The sequence below is a fragment of the Triticum aestivum genome, chromosome 6D, assembly GCF_018294505.1.
Source record: "Triticum aestivum cultivar Chinese Spring chromosome 6D, IWGSC CS RefSeq v2.1, whole genome shotgun sequence".
Taxonomy (NCBI): Eukaryota; Viridiplantae; Streptophyta; class Magnoliopsida; order Poales; family Poaceae; genus Triticum; species Triticum aestivum.
In genome coordinates, this window is record NC_057811.1 from 318650133 (window position 1) to 318672005 (window position 21873).

The following is a 21873-nucleotide window of genomic DNA, read 5'->3' on the forward strand; positions in this document are numbered from 1 at the left end:
AACATAAGTAACCTGAAATAATATAAACCATATCGGTCCTTTTCCCCAAACCACGTCCTGCCTTAACTCAATCAAATCAAATCAATTTTTACCAAAATCTCAACTAAATAATTTTTTTCTTGCTTTCCCCTACCCATAGCCAAACAAAATCAAATATTATCATACGCTCAAGTAAATTTAACTTTTCTTGCCATCGCCTACCCATATTCAAATCAAATTATTTTTTTACCAAAATCTAGAATATGATGGATGTAAAGTATATATCAGACAAGATTGATGTTGAACCACTGGCATCACTGGCACCTATAATAGTTGAATAAAGTTACATGTCTTCCTAGCAAAAAAAGTGTTGCCGTCGGTGCATGGTAGCCGTCTAGCCTTGTATTTGTTCAGTTGTACGCTCAAGTTGGCAACTGTCACTTGGCCGCTAGCTGCCCAGTGGGGCGGCTTAATTTGAGTCCGTTGACGGCGCCGTGCGTATACCTTCTCCTCGTTGGGAATGATCACTAAACTTTGTCTATGAAATTAGCCAACAGCACGATGTAGGCGATGATTAGCTTGTAATCATGTATGCAATCTATTGATGAAGGACAGCTCGAAAGATACATATCCACGGTTGCGTGTCGGGCCGTTTAATTGATGTAGACAATCATTTCCATAAGTTTTAAAAACACGCAGGGGAAGAAAATTCACAGTATACAATTTGTATCTTTATTGGAGGCTATATACTCTACATTACTATCGTTTTCATTTATCTTGAGGAAAGATAACTCGAGTACTTCTGCCATGGCGTCAATCAAATGTTTTGTTTTTGCTGGTTAGCACCAATCTGGATTTCACTTTTCCTTTAACCAAAAGTAAAGATTTTGCATTTTTTTTCAATTCAAATTAAAACTTATTTTGAGTTAGTTATGTTAAACAAGCAAAAATAAATAATAAATACACAATTACAATAAGTCCACCCGATCGTCATGGAACATTTTGCACCCTAAAACAAGACACTTCTAGTCGAGGTAGCCACAAACACAAACTCAATGACACTACTCCGTTGTTCCCTACTTAGTGACTTTGACAAAAACTTCACCTGGACAACCTCCAGCTTACCTAACGGACGACCGGACTGTCTCGCATCTCCGAGACTCTGGTTTTGCCGGTCACTGGGGAAAGCACACCTACAACTTCACCCCTCCACGGTGACGAGCAATAGCTTCTAAAATGTTAGTATCACAAAGCAATCAAAGACATATTTTTCCAAAACAAAAGGGTATCAATTGGACGCCAATTCTTGTAGGCATACAACAAAGAAGTTTGCAACACTAGTGCCGTGACACATTTTTTGCTGGATGAACACCGCTATGAACGATTATTTTTCCCTTCCCAAGCTCTTCCGTTTTACAGGTATACACCCACCAAATGATCAGAACGAAGTAGTATATGCCAAAGATTTTAAAGAATATTGAGAGACAAGAAATGAACAAGAAACTAGCCGAGGAGCCGATATCCTCTGCCTAAATCTGAGACAAACTCTGCACTTCACCAGCTTGCATGAACAGTCTGACCCAGAAGTCCATCTCGTCGTTGCTGGACGACGGCGATGCACTGTTTGGGGTGACGCCGGCCTCCATGGCGGAATCGGAGCTGTCCACCGTCATTGCCAGTGTTTCCGACCAAAAACTGTCTTCAATCTGAAACTCCTCCGATGTAAAGCTGTCCGTGTTCTCCAACGACGATGGCATCGAGGAATCGGTGGCGGACGACGAGATGGGCTGCTCCGGTGACAACACTGGCACGGAGGCCGGGCCATCGGCTGTGCTCGCTACAGCCACAGGCTTCTTGGCGTTGCGCTTAGGCGCTGCCTGGCCGGACGGCTTGGAGGACGACTCGAGTCGCTTCTTGAGGTGTGTGTGCCAGACGTTCTTGATCTCGTTGTCCGTCCTCCCAGGCAGCCTGGCGGCAATGGTGGACCATCTGTTGCCGAGCATGGCGTGGAGCTGGATGATGGCGTCTTCCTCCTCGCTGGTGAAGTTGCCGCGCTTGATGTCGGGGCGCAGGTAGTTGATCCACCGGAGGCGGCAGCTCTTGCCGCATCGCAGCAGGCCGGCCTGCTTGGGCAGCGCCCGCCAGTTGCTGTGCCCGTGCTGCTCGATGTGAGCCACCAGGGTCATGTCCTCCTCCGCCGTCCACGGGCCCCTCTTGAGTCCCGTCTTCTCGCAGCACGGAGACCTCCCCATTGCTACCTCTGGCGCTGTGTGTGTGATGTATGGATTGCTCAGTGTGTTGACGCTGGTCCGAAGGGAATGGCTGCCTGAGCTGCTAGGAAGAGTATGGCTGGTGCTGTGTAGATTGCGGAAGGGTTGCGCTATTTGTACTCGGCGCGCGGCGATGGCGAAAACGTGGTCAATTGGAGCAGGTTCCGAGCAGTTGCGGCCATTGGCTGACAAAACGAGGGCGAATTGAGGCGTTATATCCAAGTGGTAGTGTGCCTTTTCTATTGTTTGAATGATGGAGTCCATATAATACTCCCTCCGTTTTTTTTAGTTTGCGTATAACATCTGGTCAAAATCAAATTTTATAAAGTTTGACTAACTTCGTAGGAAAAGATATCAACATTCACACTATGAAATCAATATTAGAAGATGCGTGATACTTTTTTTCTATAAAGTTGGTCACAAAATTTGATTTTGACTAAATCTTATATGCAGACTTAAAGAAACGGAGGAGCACGTTGCTTGCTTCCTTGTTTATTGCCCGTCTTCTCTCTCTAAGTACAAAAGTTTGTAGTATCAGGCATGCGTGTGTGCCCTGCTTTGTCGGTTTGAAAAAGTAGGAAGGTGATGTGCTTTTGGTTCCAAGGTTATCTACAGTAATTTTTTCACAATTGTTTCCGGTTATTGGTGAATAAAATCATTCTCTAGCCACTAGAGAGCAGCATACTACTGTAGTTTAGTTCTTGAATAGACAGCTTCATTTAACAGCTCAACTTTCTTTCTTAGACTGTGAGCACCCTGCTAACAGCTTAGCTCTCTCTAGCATGTTAGGTCTTTATCAAGACGTCGCGGGGTCCGTGCGCTTCACTTGCGATGGACGCGCCGTCGAAGCCTCACTGAACAATTCAACCAAGAGAGACCCAGCGTATCCCTAAAAAAAAGAAAAAAGAGAGACCCAGCGTTTACGGCTCGTTTTTTTTTTGAAAAACCCCATACATTAATTAATTAATAATGTTATTATAATCGTTTATTATAAAATTCACCACACAGGGCGGAACGCTATTAAAAAGAATCCCATCAAATTTATTTATATAAAGCTAAACTTCGCAATTGAAGCGCACGGACCCAGCGTTTACGGCTCGTTGATTGATTAAAATGATAAACTAAACCAACCAGACTGCTTTCTCATCGTCATAGACACTTCCAGATCTCAATGTTTCTTGTGTTAACCTGTCATGCCAAAACGTATGAGCTGGCATTCAGATGTGTACAAGATTACTACCACTGTAGCCCGGCGGCCGACGAACTGGCATTTGATCAGCTGTGTTCCAGTCTACAACAACTGGCGGAACGTCTTCACATAGGCGTATATACTAAGCATGTAACCGTGCGTGTGCACCCACGTATGCGTCTGCTTTTGTAAAAAAATTGGATGCATACTGCTACATACCACTTGATTTTCCGAATGCACCAAATATCTTCAGCTAATTACCGTGGTCAAAGTAGCATAGCACGCACCAGCTTAGAGCATCTCCACTCGTTCGGCCCCGGTGAATGCCTTTTGGCGTTTGCGCTGGTGGTTTTTTTGCCTTGGGGGCGATCGAGTTCCCAGCCGCGCCCCAGGTTTCGGCCCCCAGACGCCTAAAAATTTAAACTTGTCTTTCTCGTTGCCAAAAAAGGCACAAGTTCGACGATCACCATGCCACAAGTCAGCGATCATCATGCCACAGTTCGGCGATCAAACATATCTGAAAGTTCGGCGATCAAAACAAAGAAAGCATAGACATGGAACGCATCAAACGGCGGGCTCCTCTGGCGTGGGATTGGCCGGGGTCGGCGTGCTCAGCGTCAGCGTGGCTTTCTGTGCTCGGGCTGGTAGTCGGCGTCGGCACAGCTTCATCGCTCGGGCTGGGCATCGGTCGTCGCCGACAGCGCGGCCCCACGAGCCTTTTCGCTTCAGCCGGCGCCCCGAGACGGCAAAATTTCGTGTTTTAACCCTTTTCTTGAAAATTTAGCCGGATCTGACCCCCATTCGTTTTTTTGAAATCTGACCCTTTTCCCTACCGCCAGGGGGCTAGGCGGTAGGATTACATAGCCTACCGCCATGACCTTCGGCGGTAGGAAATTAATCCACGTCAGCAGCGTAAACGGTCGTCGTCCCCCTCCGTCCCACCCTACCGCCGCTGGTTCTGGCGGTAGCCTGTATTATCCTATTGCCAGGGACCCTTGAGGTAGGGTGTGGACAGTTATATGCCGCGGGCCGCCCGCCCCACCCCCATCTCCCCCACCCCAGCCACCCCCAAGAACAGAGAGTTCTCTCTCGTCCCCTCTCTCATGTACTCCACCCCCCGGATCTTCTTCGTTTCTTCGCCGTTTTTGCGGATCAAGATGGCCCCGAAACGAGAAAAGTAAGCTCCTCCAATCCCTCCAACTAGTTTTAGTCAAATAGCTTCCGATTCGTCGCATTATTTGATTGAAATCACCCATATTTTTGAACTAGATTTAAATCTTTTGTACCCTAGGATTGTTTTTGGTTGATTGTAGATGTTCTATTGTGTTGGATATGAACTCTAATCTAGTTGGAATGGCAGTGTGAAGATTAACCCTAGTTCATATGTTTTTTGAAGGATTTTTTTAATATTATGCATGTTGGAGGAATTTGTTTTGATATGATGATGCATGTTGATATGCTATGATGCACGATGTATAGTGGATGTTGTTTGAGGAAATATGCTTAAGATGAACCCTAGTTCATGTTTTTTGTTTTGAAAAAAATATGATATGATGCATGTTGGATGTTTTGGAGAAATATGATATGATATGATGCATTTGAACCTTTGTGATTGCATCTTGATATATGTTTTTATTTATTTTTTAACCACATGATGAACCCTGGTTCATGTTCATGTTAAAAACAAATCTTCATATGCTTATTGAAAGATTGAACTCATAGGTTTTTTTGATGTGATGAACCTTTGTGATGCATCTATATGTTTCCTAGTTCATGATGAACCCTAGTTCATGTTAATTTTTTTATATGCTTATGCTTATGTTTATGCATTTTTTTAGGAGGCCACCTCTTGCGGACGACATCGACACTAAGTATACCATCCTTAACCTTGCGTTCGAGAAGGGTCATTGTGCCCGTTTCACTGAGGATGGAGTGGTAATTACCATTCTTAAACCAAACCTTTCGAATTGATGAAAACAATTTGCTAATTATTTGGTTCTTCATTTTGACAGATGCTCACGCCGCTGCGGATGAGGGGTCACAAGACGACTGTTAAGATGGAGTACGACGAGCGGTATGCACCATTCTACAGGAGAGCCCGACTGTTGGGTTTCGTCCTGCAGTTCAAGTGTAAGCCGCCGACGCTCGTCCACTCAGTTCTCACGGCTTTGATCGACCGGTGGCGGACAGAGACGCACATCTTCCATCTTCCGTGTGGGGAGATGACGTTGACCCTCCAGGATTGTGGGATGATTATGGCCCTACCGCTTGAGGGTCGTGCTCTCACAGGATGAGTGGAGAGGAAGAACTGGCACGATAGGGTTATCTCCCTCATCGGCGACTGCCCCCCGCTAAGAATAACTAGACTTTCGGCATACCTCTACCCTGGCTCCTGAAGTACCGGAGCAAGTGCCCGGAAGGTGCCGAACCCCGGGTGGTGGAGCAATACGCCAGGGCCCGCCTATGGTACCTTCTCACGGAGGTAGTGTTTCCAGACTGCTCTGGGGACACTGGCCTATTGATGTATCTCGACTTCCTAAAGGACTGGGATGCGGGGTACAACTGGGGGACGTCGGCCTCGCCTACCTATACCGTTCGGTAAGTGAATATCACATTGTTTCAAATATCATGGACGTGTGCTGCTTTATATTATGTCATCTTATCATCTATACTTGTTTTGTAGCTTGACGACGCAACCCAAAGGGCGGGAGGTACGTCCGGTATGTGTGGATGTGTATGGGGCCTCTCCATTTGGATGTGGGAGCGAATCCAGGTGGGGCGTCCGGAGAAGCTGCGCTCACGTGAATGGACTGACTATGGCGAAGATGACGAAGATGATCGGTACCCGACCGTCGCATACACTTGGGACATGGTGGGTGTCTACACGAGCGAATCCAAGGCCTTGTACAAGGTCTTCAGCAACGAGCATGATGCTCTGACGCCTTTCCAGGTATAAGAACTAGATTTTGAATGTTTTTGATGACACTTTCACTTGAGCTTACCATTGTTTGGTACTAGGTTAATTGGCGGCCGTATGATGATGAGCGAGAGTGGAGGTTCGAGCTGAACGTGATGTGCAAGCAGGACCGGCTTCTCTGTTGGTGCATCGTGCCCATGATTTGTGTCTATGCCATCGAGTACCGCTTGCCACAGCGCGTTGCCGCGCAATTTGGTAAGGCGCAACTTACACCACCAGCCGACATCGTCACCGATACCGGTGGCTACGACCTACACTTGTGAGTACCACCAGGCGGTCTCATCGATAACAACTTTTGTTTTGATGTTTTACATTATTTCTAATGGTTTTTTACATTCTTTCTTATGCCTTACAGGATGAGCAGGCAGAAGAATCAGTCGATCATAGATTGGGGAGAGCAACATGCCAGATACGTGAAGGAATGGAACGAGTGGAAAACTCACAAAGATGTGGAGAGGAAAGTGATGGACTGGAATGAGTACGAGGATCACTTGTTGTGGCACGACGATGGCATCAAGCATCGTCTACGCCTGAGGCCCCAGTGGACGACAACAGATGCCGAAGAACTGTACAATGATGCCTCCGAGAATGAAGCCTACAATGAGAGCATCCGAGAGCTTAAAGGCGGATTTAGGGAGTATGGACCCCTCATGAACAGAGTGGTAAGTTGTTTTTATCTGTTTTCAACCGACGGTTGGATGAAATCTACTTTAGTGAGTGTGACTCATTTATTGTTTTGCAGTCTTCGGAGCTGAACAAAAGCATTTTTGAAGCCTCTGATGCGCTAAGTTCTATCCCCAGGACTCGAGATAGTGAGAACAAGTTGAGGGGAACGGTGAAGGTAACATCGAGCCTCCTACAATTACATTCTTTCTTAAGTTCATTTTAGTTTTTAACCATAAACTTGATCTATATTATGTTCTTGTTTCGTTCTTATTGCAGAAGTTCGTTGACAAATCTCGCAAGCTTGTGGGCCTGCTTGGGTGTGCTACCTCCTCTGCTGATGCTTTTGCTCCTGCAGCCCCGATGCGTAGCCTTGCTTCATCGAGCCAGGCCGCCTCTTCGTCTAGCGTGGTTCAAGAGGACGAGGAAGAAGAAGGTGAAGATGAAGAAGAGGACGGGGAGGGAGCAGAAGAAGAACATGGGGAAGAAGAGGAAGAGAGCGATGAGGAGGAGGTGTATGACGATGATGGCGGACCTCCACCAACTCGACAACCCAGCTTGAGAAGAGGAATGCGCCGAAGAGGGGTTGGGCAAGTCCATCCTTCTGGAGTCTTAAGTTTGCACCGGGAGGAAGGACATGCTGTTCCAAGGGGAGATTTATTTTGAGTCTCCTTGCTTACTGTATTTCGGACTAAGCTTGTATCTCGACTATGCTGTCTTGTGTAGTTTGAACTTAATGTGGATGTTGCCTTGTGGCTTTATTAATTTAAAGCCGGACGCTCCTAGCGTCTTCGTTCCAAAAAAAAAGGTTGCTGCCACTACCCATTCCATCTTTATCCTTCCTTCAATTCACCGTAGCCCGCCGTGCAACCAATGTTGGTTGCATTGCCGCTTCCACCCAGCCATCCATCGTCCAGCTCTAGCCCTCACTTATCCACGCCTCCTTCCGTGTCGCCACTAGGTCATGCATGTTGCAGTCGTCCCTCCACCGACAGGTGGTTGTCCTTCCCTGATGCCTGCATGATCCCTCTCATTGTTGTGATTATTTTTACTTTAGAGACCAATTGTTATGTCTGTGTTGCCTCTCCCCAAGATAGGATTTGTGACACGCGAGTGTCGGCACATGCATATCTCTGACCGTCCGATTGCCTCACGATTCAGAAATTGCTTTGGTCTTTGCCTGTGATTTAATCCTTAATTACCTTAGATGGGGTTCATGCGTGCAACTTTTCGCAGCTCCATGATTACCCACAAGTATAGGGGGTCAATCGTAGTCCTTTTGATAAGTAAGAGTGTCGAATCCAACGAGGAGCAGAAGGAAATGACAAGTAGTTTTCAGCAAGGTATTCTCTGCAAGCACTGAAATTATAAGTAACGAGTAGTTTGATAGCAGGATAATTTGTAACCAGCAAGTAACGGTAAAGGTAACAAAAGTGCAGCAAGGTAGCCCAATCCTTTTGAGGCAAAGGACATGCCAAAACAATCTCTTATGATAAGCAATGCATTCTTGAGGGTACACGGGAATTTCATCATGTTGGTTTGATTCGTGTTCGCTACTTTGATAATTTGATATGTGGGTGGACCGGTGCTTAGGTGCTGTTCTTACTTGAACAAACCTCCTACTTATGATTAACCCCCTCGCAAGCATCCGCAACTACGAGAAAAGTATTAAGATAAAATCTAACCATAGCATTACACTTTTGGATCCAAATCAGTCCCTTACGAAGTAACGCATAAACTAGGGTTTAAGCTTCTGTCACTCTCGCAGCCCATCATCTAATAACTACTCTACAATGCATTCCCTTAGGCCCTAATAAAGTGAAGTGCCATGTAGTCGATGTTCACATGACACCACTAAGGGAATTACAACATACATACCATCAAAATATCGAACACATATCAAGTTCACATGATTACTTGCAACAAGATTTCTCCCATGACCTCAAGAACAAAAGTAACTACTCACAAATGATAATCATGATCAAGATCAGAGGGGTATTAAATAGCATAATGGATCTGAACATATAATCTTCCACCAAATAAACCATATAGTAATCAACTACAAGATGTAATCAACACTACTAGTCACCCACAAGCACCAACCTAAGGTTCCGATACAAAGATTGAACACAAGAGATGAACTAGGGTTTGAGAGGAGTTGGTGTTGTTGAATATGTTGATGGAGATTGCCCTCCCCAAGATGGGAGAGTTGTTGGTGGTGATGATGACGATGACTTCCCCCTCCGGGAGGGAAGTTCCCCCGACGGAATTGCTCCGCCGGAGGGAGAAAGTGCTCCTGCCCAAGTTCCGGCTCGAGACGGAGGCGCTTCATCCCAAAAGTCCTCTCCTTATTTTTTCTAGGTAATAAATAACTTATATACCAGAAGAGGGCACCGGAGGTGGGTCGAGGAGGGCACAACCCACCAGGGCGCGCCTAGGCTCCCTGGCGCGCCCAGGTGGGTTGTGCCCACTGATACGTCCATTTTGCATCATGTTTTTACTGTTATTTATAATGTTTTTATCCATAATAATGCCTTTTGGAGTAATTCTAATGCCTTTTCTCTCATAATATGCAAGGTATACACAAAGACAGAGAATTCCGGCAGCTGGAAATCTGGACCTGGAAAAGCTACGCCAGGTCACCTATTCTGCACAACTCCAAACAAGCTGAAACTTCACGGAGATTTTTATGGAATATTTGAAGAATATTGGAGAAAATAACTACCAGAGGGGGCCCACCAAGTGGGCGCAACCCACCTGGGCGCGCCAGGGAGCCCAGGCGCGCCCTGGTGGGTTGTGCCCACCCAGGCCCACCTCCGGTGCCCATCTTCTGGTATATAGGTCATTTTGACCTAGAAAAAAAAGGAGAGGACTTTCGGAACGGAGCGCCGCCGTCTCGAGGCGGAACTTGAGCAGGAGCACTTTTGCCCTCCGGCAGAGCGATTTCGGCGGGGGAACTTCCCTCCCGGAGGGGGAAATCATCGTCATCATCATCACCAACAACTCTCCCATCTTGGGGAGGGAAATCTCCATCAACATCTTCAACATCACCATCTCATATCAAACCCTAGTTCATCTCTTGTGTTCAATCTTGTTACCGGAACTATAGATTGGTGCTTGTGGGTGACTAGTAGTGTTGATTACATCTTGTAGTTGATTACTATATGGTTTATTTGGTGGAAGATTATATGTTCAGATCCAACATGCTATTTAATACCCCTCTTATCTTGAGCATGATTATCATTTGTGAGTAGTTACTTTTGTTCTTGAGGTCACGGGAGAAATCGTGTTGCAAGTAATCATGTGAACTTGATATGTGTTCGATATTTTGATAGTATGTATGTTGTGATTCCCTTAGTGGTGTCATGTGAACGTCGACTACATGACACTTTACCATATTTCGGCTTGAGGGAATGCATTGTGGAGTATCAATTAGATGATGGGTTGCGAGAGTGACAGAAGCTGAAACCCCAGTTTATGCGCTATTCTGTAAGGGACCGATTGGATCCAAAAGTTTAATGCTATGGTTAGAATTTATTCTTAATACTTTTCTCGTAGTTGCGGATGCTTGCGGGAGGGTTAATCATAAGTAGGAGGTTTGTTCAAGTAAGAACAACACCTAAGCATCGGTCTACCCACATATCAAATTATCAAAGTACTGAACACGAATTAAACCAACATGATGAAAGTGGCTAGATGAAAATTCCGTGTACCCTCAAGAACGCTTTGCTTATCATAAGAGACCGTTTTGGCCTCTCATTTTCCTCAAAATGATTGGGCTACCTTGCAGCACTTTTGTTACTACTATTGTTAATTGCTCGTTACAAATTATCTTGCTATCAAACTACTCGGTTACTTACAATTTCAGCACTTGCAGACATTACCTTACTGAAAACTACTTGTCATTTCCTTCTGCTCCTCGTTGGGTTCGACACTCTTACTTATCGAAAAGAGATAAAATTGATCCCCTATACTTGTGGGTCATCAAGGCTATTTACTGGTGCCGTTGTCGGGGAGTGAAGCGCCTTTGGTAAGTGGAATTTGGTAAGGAAACATTTATATAGTGTGCTGAATTTTGTTTTTGATTGAATACTGTGAGGCAAAAGCCCCACAGTCTTTTATTCCAAACTCCCACCAAAAAGGTCCAGTACAAGTTCAAACAAAATATGTACAGGAAATAAAAAGCTAGGCTAAATCTAACTATAACTTACCTATTAACATACAACATGATTATTTACAACCAGGAGGATTACATCCAGCGAAGAAATAACAACACTACCATGAAAAGTCAAGGCCGTGCATTGATCCACTGCAACAGAAGGGGCTTCACAGTAACCTTCACTCTGTGAGAGTGTAGAGTTATCTCATGAACAAACTTCGCTTTCCATGCTCCAAAGGTAGGCCTGATGTGTCTAAAGATTCTGTCATTTCTGGTTGTCCAAATACACCATGCAGCCAGGAAAACTACCTCAAAAAAGAAAGTATGATGAAAACCTCTTTGAGCTAACAGTATGCATTCGCTGCTAGACAACCCAGCTTGCCAATATATTTGCAAATAGTTCCAAACTCTGGTACTAAAATTGCACTTAAAGAAGAGATGATCTCTATCTTCATGCAGCTGTGCAACACACATAGGGCAGAGAGTATCATCATCCTGAGATCTCCAATGCCTTCTGAGAAGCATATCTCTAGTGTTTAATCTGTCATTTAACATAAGCCAGGCAAAAACCTTGATTTTCATGGTGCATTTACTTTTCCAGATCCATATGCCAGGATCATCATCAGGCAAAGAGGAGTGCATAAGTGTATAGTAACTCTTGGTAGAAAAAACTCCTTTTCTAGGGGTCCAGGACCAGGAATCAGGTGCAGTAGGATCTCTATCCAATCCCTGGATGTCTAGCTGCAAGGTTTGCAGTTCATCCTTTGCCTCAGGAGATAAAGGGAGTTGAAATTGAGCTTCAAGGTCCAAGTCATGAATGAAATCTCTGACTGAGATCTTATCATCCAAAGTGAAGGAGAATAGGTGTGGGAATCTCTCTTTGATTAGATTGGAGCAAGCATTGAGGATCCATGAGTCATGCCAGAAAAGTACAGTATCACCTAAATTAATTTCAACAGTTGAATTTGCTCTATAAACATCATTAATTTTCATGATGTCTCTCCACCAAAAGGATCCACATTGAACTGTTGCATGTGGAACTAAACCATTATAGTATGTGTCCCAGATTAGGGAAACCCATGAAATATCTGCTTTGTTGTAGAATTTGTGTAGGTGTTTAGTGAGCAAAGCTCTGTTTTGAATAGCCAGGTTAATGATACCCATGCCCCCCTTGTCCTTAGGTTTGCAGACCATAGGCCAAGCTGCTAGGGACTGCTTTGGTGTGTCAGAATTTCCTCTCCACAAACACTACCTCATAATTATCTCAAGTTGTTTGATAATTGCAGCAGGCAGACTAAGACTGCACAAAAAATAAATTGGCATGGATGATAGGACAGATTGTAGCAATTGTAACCTTGCTCCTTGTGATAGAAGGGAGGAAGCAGCAGACAATCTCCTTTCCACTCTATCAACAACAGGGACAACATCTACAATCCTAGGCTTAGTAGTTCCCATAGGAAGCCCAAGATATGTGAAGGGCAGTGATCCCACTTGACATCCAAAGACTGCCGCAAGCCTGGATGTCTCTTCAAGTGACACATTAATGGGCAGAATACATGACTTGTGAAAGTTTACTCTCAAGCCAGTTGATTTATGGAAAGCAACCAACATCTCCCTGAGGGCCAGCAGTTGAGTCTCATCAGCTTGCACAATGAGCAAAGTATCATCAGCATATTGGACTATTGGGAAATCAGTGTCATTGGATGGAATTGGTAAGGCTAGCAGGCCATCAGAGAGCATTTTGTTTACCACAGTTTGTAACAAATCAGCAGCAATGACAAACAGCAAAGGTGAGAGTGGATCTCCCTGCCTAACTCCTCTCTTGCAATTAAAATGCTTCCCTGGCACTCCATTTAGCATGATAGAAGATGATCCTGATGACAGAAGCTCCTTAACCCAAGATATCCATTTATCATCAAATCCTTTATGCTTTAACATCAATAAAATCAAGTCATGTTCCACAGTGTCAAAAGCCTTAGCAAAATCCAATTTGAGTATAATTATTGGCCTCTTGGATTGGTGGCATTGATGAATGTACTCCAGGCTCCAGGCAATACAGTCCTGGATGGATCTAGATCTGAGGAAGCCATACTGATTTTTATGGATACATGTAAGGATGACCTTTTGCAGCCTGTTAGCTAGAAGTTTAGTTAAAAACTTTAGACAGGTATTTGTCAGGGAAATTGGCCTGAAATCATTTGGCCCCTCTGGTGATAGGACTTTTGGGATTAAAGTAACCAGAGAACCATTAATGCTCTGCAGAGAGATCTTTTCATGATAAAAATCAGTGAAGAGCCTGCAAAAGTCTTCTTTTATAATGTGCCAACACCTCTTGACAAACATTCCAGTAAATCCATCAGGACCAGGAGCTCTGTCCAAAGAGAGTCCCTTTAGAACTTCATTAATTTCCTCATCAGTGAATGGCCTAGATAAGTCCTGTAGACCTGGGACAGGCTGAATAAGTTCTCCCAAATCAAACTGCATATCAATTCCCTGTGCAATTCCCATTCTGTCCCTGTATGAGGCCCATAGTAATCCAGCCATTTCATTGTGGGTGGACACAGACAATCCATCCTCAGTCAGAAGACTGGAAATCGAATTTCTTCGAAATCTTTTTGTTGCCATAGCCTGATTTTTTTTGGAGTTTTCCTCTCCCACTTTAATCCACCCGATTGTACATCTCTGCTTCCAATAAACATACTGCAAATGAAGCAGGTCCTCAAGATGGAGCTTAACTAGTTTTCTGAAGTTAAACTCAGGCCTGGTCAGAGGTCTCTGATCTTCCAAATTGTCAAATGCCAGGATAACAGCATTACAGGCTTGCATTAACAGTTTTAACCTGGAGAGTCCAGTGTGCCATCGTTTAAGATCATATCTCAAACGTTTGAATTTTTCTGTCAAAACCACAGCTGCATTCGTCTTGTTGGTGGGAGCAGACCAAGACTGTTGAACACAATAAAAAAAAACCTGGCATATCAACCCAATAGTTTTCAAATTGAAACACTTTAGCTTTGGGGATGGATGTTGATATAGAAACAACACAGGGCACACGATCAGAGTAGTCTTTGCCAAGGGATAAACCATGGTGTTAGGGAACTCCGTGGTCCAATTAACTGTGGTAAAAAACCAATCAAGTTGCTCTAGCAATGGGTTCTCTTGCATGTTTGACCAGGTGTACTGACGCCCTTTCAGAGGTAATTCAATCAGTCCCAAGTGACCAATTATCTCATTGAATATGAACATGTCATTGACATCTCCACCAGGTTGATTTCTATTGTCAATTGATCGTATGAAATTGAAATCACCAAGAAATAACCATAATTCATCGTGTGGTATGTCAATGTGATATAACCAATGAACAAAATCATCTCTTGGTTGTCCTTGGCAAGGTCCGTAGACGTTAACCAGAGTCCACTTCTGATTGTTATGAACGGATGAGAAATTAACTATGATGCCATAGCTCTGAACCTCAACCAAAGAACCCACAAGTGCAGATGAGCACCACAGAACCAAAATCCCTCCAGAAGCTCCCACAGAAGGGGAGTAAGCAAAGTTATCAAAGCGCCTAGGGCAGAATTTTCTAATGGAGCGCTGATCAAAGTAGTCACATTTCGTTTCTTGCAAACAAATAACAGAGCATTGACTCTCTTCAATTTTGGCTCTAACAGCCCTCTAACGAATGTCTGAATTTAAGCCTCTAACATTCCAGCACAGTACCTTCCAATCCTTATTATGATGCGTACTCATTTGTAGAACTTAAAATTATGGAGGCACATACACACAATACTACATAATAGCATTGCAAAAGGTAATAACCAGCAGCCATAGAATAGAGCATCAGACCAAAAGTAATATCCAGTGCTAGGAAAGTATACTGAAGAGAAACACGCAAAAGCATAGTCTTGGCAGTACAAGGGACCTGCCTCCCTATAATGGAGCAAAAGTTATCACTCAACATCATGAACTTGTGGCGTTGAAGAGGATTTGGGAGCAGCCATAAGCTGCTCCACCGATAACTTCTCCTTTGGAATGCCTAGTGATGCGCCAAGTGTTTGCATGACAGATATTGGGGTAGGTGGTGGAACTCCAGTTGCTGCATCTTGGGGCACTTCAATGGAAGGTCTGACCCTGGGCTTCTTGGCTCTCGACTGACGCTGATATTTGGGCTTCATGGGAATGGCCGAAGATGGTTTGAAACCCTGGAGCTTGGCAGCACTCCTGGTCATCCTGCGATCCGAGAAATCCGGCCTTGGAGATGCAATTTTCCTCTGCTTCTTCTTGCATTGTGCAGGAGAAGAAAAACTCATGCTGGCAGGTACTGAAGGTTGGAGAGGTGCACAGTTATCAGAAACCACATTCTCAAAGTTTAACTGCCAAGCAACAGGTTTAGGAGGTGGTGGTAAGGCCAATTAAGGATCTGTGCTCTGCAACATAGGCCACTAGAAGAGTCCCAAACTCTCAAAAGCCTGAGACCGATATCTCTTCAGAGGAGATTGAATGTCCTCCAAACCAAAGTGCAACTGCCGTGGTATGTCTACTGTCAGAAAGGTGGGCATAAGAGATACGAAAGATCTCTGCCATATCATATCCGGTGGCAACACAGGTCCAAACACTACTCTGGCAGCTCCAACAAAGAGTGGAGGCTGGAGAGGAGGTTGATATGGAACAATTGCTAACTGATTTTCCTCCTGAGGTTCCACAATATGCTGATCATCCACAGACTGCAGTGGGAGTTCCTCCTGAATCTCATTGCTTGCCTGAATCTCATTTCCATTGAAAGGCTGTACTTGTTCTTCCTGAACAAAAACCTATGGCTGCACATCCACCATCTGAGGCTGCAACAATTCTGGCTGCTCGAGTGGCTGAGTAGGCCCAAGATCATGCTGGGCAGGAGGTACATTGCTGTCATCTTGAATATGAAGAAGTGGTTGTACCTGAGGCCCAAAGATGGGCTCATCCAGAGGGCCCAAAATTGGCCCATCAATTGCAAGGTTTTGTTGGGAGGAGTTATTGGAGCCGAGGGAGGGGTTTAAAACCATAGAATTCTGATCCTGCAGAAACTGCTGCAGGAGTTGATCTTGTTCATCTTGCTGATCATGTGCAGGTTGTCCCCAACCCTCTCCATGGTCCTGCGGCTGCTGGAGTGGTTCCTCGGGCTCAAGGGGCTGAGGAACATCATTCCACCCCAGAGCTGGGTAAGGTGGAAGGACCCAGAACTGATCAACAAGCTGCAATCCTCCTGGCATAGGGTGGGGATTGCCATCAAAAGGCATTACATCCTCATCCTGAGGTAATTGCTCTGCAAATGCTGCCGTCAAGATACTACATGAAGCCGTCCATGAAACAATGGCACCTCCAACAGTTGCAAACTGTCTAAAAACTACATCTCTTGGCACTAAAACATTGTCAGGGAAAGATGCATAAACCACAGAACGGACCAAACGATCATCCTCTTCATTCCAATAATGGAATTGGCCAAAAGTTCCAACAATCTCTGACAAATTTTCAGTGTTGCGGTAATCAAGCGGGACACCAACAAACATAAGCCAACCAGTGTGATGACCTTGCAGGGCCCTGTGACCAACTCCATCATCATGATTGATAAATCTCAGAAAAATTTCCTCGCCCTGCTGATTAAGACCAAGCGGCCATGGCAGAAGATTGACAAGCGCACTACGCACTACTAGATTTTGCATCTGATAGAGACCAACACCCTGAAACCAAGTTTGAGTGGACAATACCGGAAGCTGGAGCTCGTCGAGGATGAAGTCACGGACTTGCTGACGAAGATGAGGCGCATCTTCAAGCGGTGGGAGTGGCTCGACGATCCCAACCATGTATGATTCATGGCGTCGGGGCGGAATTCTTGCTGGCGTGTAGTAGGTGCGTGGCACCTGATGCGGGCCAGCATCGACGATGTCATGGCCAGCCGGGAGAAAACGCCGTGGATCAAGCTCGTAGTTGGCCATAGCTGGGCGAGGTGGTGAAACAGGTGGCGGCGAGGGCGATGAGGGGTCAGCTGTCTGCAGAGGAGGGGAATCCGTGGATGTGGCAGATGATCTTTGCACTGTTTGGGAGCTTGAAGCGTCGAGGGGGTTTTCTTTGATGGCGCGAGACTCGAGGTCGGTGGTTGGGGTTCAACTCTTGGGAACCCAAACTTTTAATTCGTGTGGTGACCGCGTACAACCTTTTTAACGTGACCAAGCTGGAAACACCTGCGACAACGTGTGTCATTCGTGCACTTGTCCAAACTATGACCCATACCCAGGCAACGCGAGCAGTCCCAAACTTGTGCAGCAAGTTCTTCAACAAGTTCATCCAGACCTTGTAGGTCACATACCACCTCCAAAGGTGATCTGGTAGGTGACATAGGTGATTCTGTTACAAGCTCAGACCCAACCATAGAGGCAGGTGGCGTACAGGGCCCATCATCCTCAGACGCAGTATCATCGTCCGATAGAATTAACGGATTTTGGGACGATCCTTCCAAACAAACCATAACTGGAGAGATATCCGGGGAAAGGATTACACCGACTTGATCATGATTGGATGTATCCCGTGGATAGCGGGGTTTTGGCGAGATAGACCCAAACCGAATGACCGGAGTTGCCTCCGGCGGCAAAGCTACCGGTGGCGAGCTAACATCAGTCTCATTAACCCCAAGATTTGCACTCAATAACTCTTGAGGGTCAAGGGTATAACCAACATCTTGTTGAACTATGAAAATGTCCTCTGGTGATGCATTGTAACGATAACCACAACATGCATCATAATTGAGAAATGTAGCAAAACGCAAATTCTTGCGAGGATGAAAAGCATCCATAGAACACAAAGATCATTTAGCAGGTGCATGCATCATAGCTGCCATTCCCAAACGAGCTCTACGCTTGGATGGACTGACTAAGGTCCATTCTTCATGACACTCCTTTTGCCAAGATGCAAACTCTCTAACCCAGTCCGGACCCCCAAAACCCCAGAGGTGAAAATAGCATTTAAACTGAGGGCGGACGTAGTTTCGTTGATTTAGGATGAAAAAACCCACTGCTTTGCATGAAACATTAAATGAGAAGACACGATCACGTAAACATGATACCTTCAGAGATGAACAATATCCTCCAATTGCCGCCTCAAGTGCAAGTGCAACATTATCCTCAGTCAGGCGAAAGCTATGCCTTGCAAATGATACCACCATGGTGAAGTGGCCCGAATCATCAGAAGGATGCACCGTACGATGCATGGTGTGCCAGATCTCCTGAGACATGCCCATGCCCGAAGAAAAATCCAAACCCAAGGTGATGGACGCGTGGACCGCCATCAAGTTGGCCACCCAAGGGTGGAGGCCAAGATGCCAGAGAGAATGAGCGGATGGGAGGTGGTTTTCCCCGGCTAGATGTGGAGATCGCCGGAGATGGGGGTGGCGGCTAGGGTTACGGTTGTGGGAGGTGGGGCGGAGCCATCTATATCTTTAGATCTTTCATTTCGTGCTGAAATTTATTGTCACTTGTTAGTGTGGAAAACAATCCTTTGAGGGGTTTGTTCGGGGTATCTTCACCTTGACCGGAACCACAATTAGCTACCCCTCAACCTACTGCACCTACTGAAAATATTGAATATGAAATTCCTTCGGGTATGATAGAACAACTGCTAGCTAATCCTTATGCAGGAGATGGAACCGAACATCCTAATATGCACTTGATATATGTAGAACAAATTTGTGGATTGTTCAAGCTCGCAGGTTTACCCAGAGATGAAGTTATGAAAAAGGTTTTCCCTTTATCTTTGAAGGGAAAAGCATTGTCATGGTATATGTTATGCGATGATATTGGATCTTGGAATTGGAATCGATTGAAATTGGAGTTCCACCAAAAAAATTATCCTATGCATCTAGTTCATCGTGATCGGAGTTATATATATAATTTTTGTCCTCATGAAGGAGAAAATATCGCTCTAGCTTGGGGGAGGCTTAAGTCAATGTTATATTCATGCCCCAATCATGAGCTCTCAAGAGAAATTGTTATCCAGAACTTTTATGCTCGGCTTTCTCGTAATGATCAAACCATGCTTGATACTTCTTGTGCTGGTTCTTTTATGAAGAAGACTATTGAATTGCGGTGGGATCTTTTGGAAAGAATTAAATGCAACTCTGAAGATTGGGAACTCGATGAAGGTAAAGGGCCAGGTATTAAACATAAGTATGATTGTGTTAAATCTTTTATGGATACCGATGCTTTTCAAAAGTTTAGCACTAAATATGGACTTGAATCTGAGATACTAGCCTCCTTTTGTGAATTATTTGCTACTCATGTTGATCTCCCTAAAGAGAAGTGGTTTAAATATCACCCACCTATTAAAGAAGAAATCAAAGAACCGATACCAGTTAAAGAAGAAACTATACTTTACAATATTGATCAAGTTGTTCCTACTGCTTATATTGAGAAACCACCTTTCCCTGTTAGGATAAAGGAACATGCTAAAGTTTCAACTGTGGTCAACAAAAGCTATATTAGAACACCTAAACCTGATGAACAAATTAAAGTAGAACCTAGTATTGCTATGGTTAAAGATCTCTTGGAAGAAGATGTGGATGGGCATGTTATTTACTTCTGTGAAGAAGCTGCTAGAATTGCCAAACCTGATAAAAAGGATAAACATAGACCTATTGTTGGCATGCCCGCTATCACAGTTAAAATAGGAGATCACTGTTATCATGGTTTATGTGACATAGGTGCTAGTGTGAGTGCTATTCCGTACACCTTATTTCAAGAAATTATGAATGACGTAGCACCCGCAGAGATAGAAGACATAGATGTCACTATTAAACTTGCTAATAGAGACACTATATCACCAATTGGGATTGTTAGAGATGTTGAAGTCTTGTGTGGGAAAATAAAATACCCTACTGATTTTCTTGTTCTTGGTTCCCCACAAGATGACTCCTGTCCCATTATCTTTGGTAGACATTTCTTGAACACCGTTAATGCTAAGATAGACTGTGAGAAACAAACTGTAGGTGTTAGTTTTGGTGATGAGTCTCATGAGTTTAATTTTTCCAAGTTTAGTAGAAAGCTTCATGAAAAAAATTTGCCTAGAAGGATTAATTAATTGGTCTTGCTTCTATTGTTGTACCACATACTGATCCACTAGAACAATATTTGCTAGACCATGAAAATGATTTTCATATGCATGATAGAAATGAAATAGATAAGATTTTCTTTGAACAACGTCCTCTGCTTAAACACAATTTGCCTATTGAAACTCTAGGAGGTCCTCCTCCACCTAAAGGTGATCCTGTGTTTGAATTAAAACAATTGCCAGACACCTTGAAATATGCTTATCTTGATGAAAAGAAGATATATCCTGTTATTATTAGTGCTAACCTTTCAGAACATGAAGAAGAAAGATTATTGAAAGTTGTAAGGAAGCACCGAGCTGCTATTGGATATACTCTGGATGATTTAAAGGGCATTAGTCCCACTCTATGTCAGCACAAAATTAATATAGAACCTGATGCTAAACCCGTTGTTGATCACCAACGTCGGTTAAATCCAAAAATGAAGGAAGTGGTAAGAACATAAATATTAAAACTTCTGGAAGCAGGTATAATCTATCATATAGCTGATAGTAGATGGGTGAGTCCTGTTCATTGTGTCCCTAAGAAGGGAGGTATAACTGTTGTTCCTAATGATAATTAAGAATAAACTTATTCCACAAAGAATTGTTACAGGTTATAGAATGGTAATTGATTTTAGAAAATTAAACAAAGCAACTAGAAAAGATCATTACCCTCTACCTTTTATTGATCAAATGCTCAAAAGATTATCTAAGAACACACTTTTTTGCTTCCTTGATGGATATTCTGGTTTTTCACAAATACCTGTTTCTCAACCTGATCAAGAAAATACCACTTTTACTTGTCCCTTTGGAACTTATGCTTATAGACGCATGCCTTTTATTGATCAAATTATTGAAAGATAATCTAAGCACACACATTTTTGCTTCCTTGATGGATATTCTGGTTTTTCACAAATACCTGTTTCTCAACCTGATCTAGAAAAGACCACTTTTACTTGTCCCTTTGGAACCTATGCTTACAGGCATATGCCTTTCGGTTTATGTAATGCACCTGCTACCTTTCAAAGATGTATGACTACTATATTCTCTGAATATTGTGAAAATATTGTTGAGGTTTTCATGGATGACTTCTCTGTTTATGGGAAGTCTTTTGATGATTGTTTAAACAATCTTGATCGAGTTTTGTAGAGATGCGAACAAACAAATCTTGTCTTGAATTGGGAGAAGTGCCACTTTATGGTTAATGAAGGAATTGTCTTGGGTCATAAAATTACTGAAAGAGGTATTGAAGTGGACAAAGCTAAGGTTGATGCAATTGAGAAAATGCCATGTCCTAAAGATATAAAAGGTATTGTAGTTTCTTAGGTCATGCTGGTTTCTATAGGAGATTTATCAAAGACTTTTCTAAAATTTCTAGGCCTCTTACGAATCTTTTGCAAAAGGATATTCCTTTTGTTTTTGATGATGATTGTTTAGAAGCCTTTGAAACACTCAAGAAAGCCTTAATTTCTGCACCTATTGTTCAACCACCTGATTGGAACTTGCCTTTTGAAATTATGTGTGA

At 43.9% G+C, this 21873-nt stretch overlaps 1 protein-coding gene across 1 annotated transcript; it reads right to left on the reverse strand.

Annotated features, from left to right (window-relative positions):
- Positions 1 to 1229: 1229 nt before the first annotated feature.
- LOC123141539 (transcription factor MYB30) lies at positions 1230 to 2329 on the reverse strand. Its single transcript, XM_044560650.1, has one exon. The coding sequence runs from the start codon at positions 2229 to 2231 to the stop codon at positions 1509 to 1511; it is 723 nt and encodes a 240-aa protein (XP_044416585.1). The 5' UTR covers positions 2232 to 2329; the 3' UTR covers positions 1230 to 1508.
- Positions 2330 to 21873: the final 19544 nt, after the last annotated feature.

Excerpts from the sequence above, each read along its gene's own strand:
- LOC123141539 (XM_044560650.1), bottom strand. The coding sequence starts at position 2,231 with ATGGGGAGGTCTCCGTGCTGCGAGAAGACGGGACTCAAGAGGGGCCCG.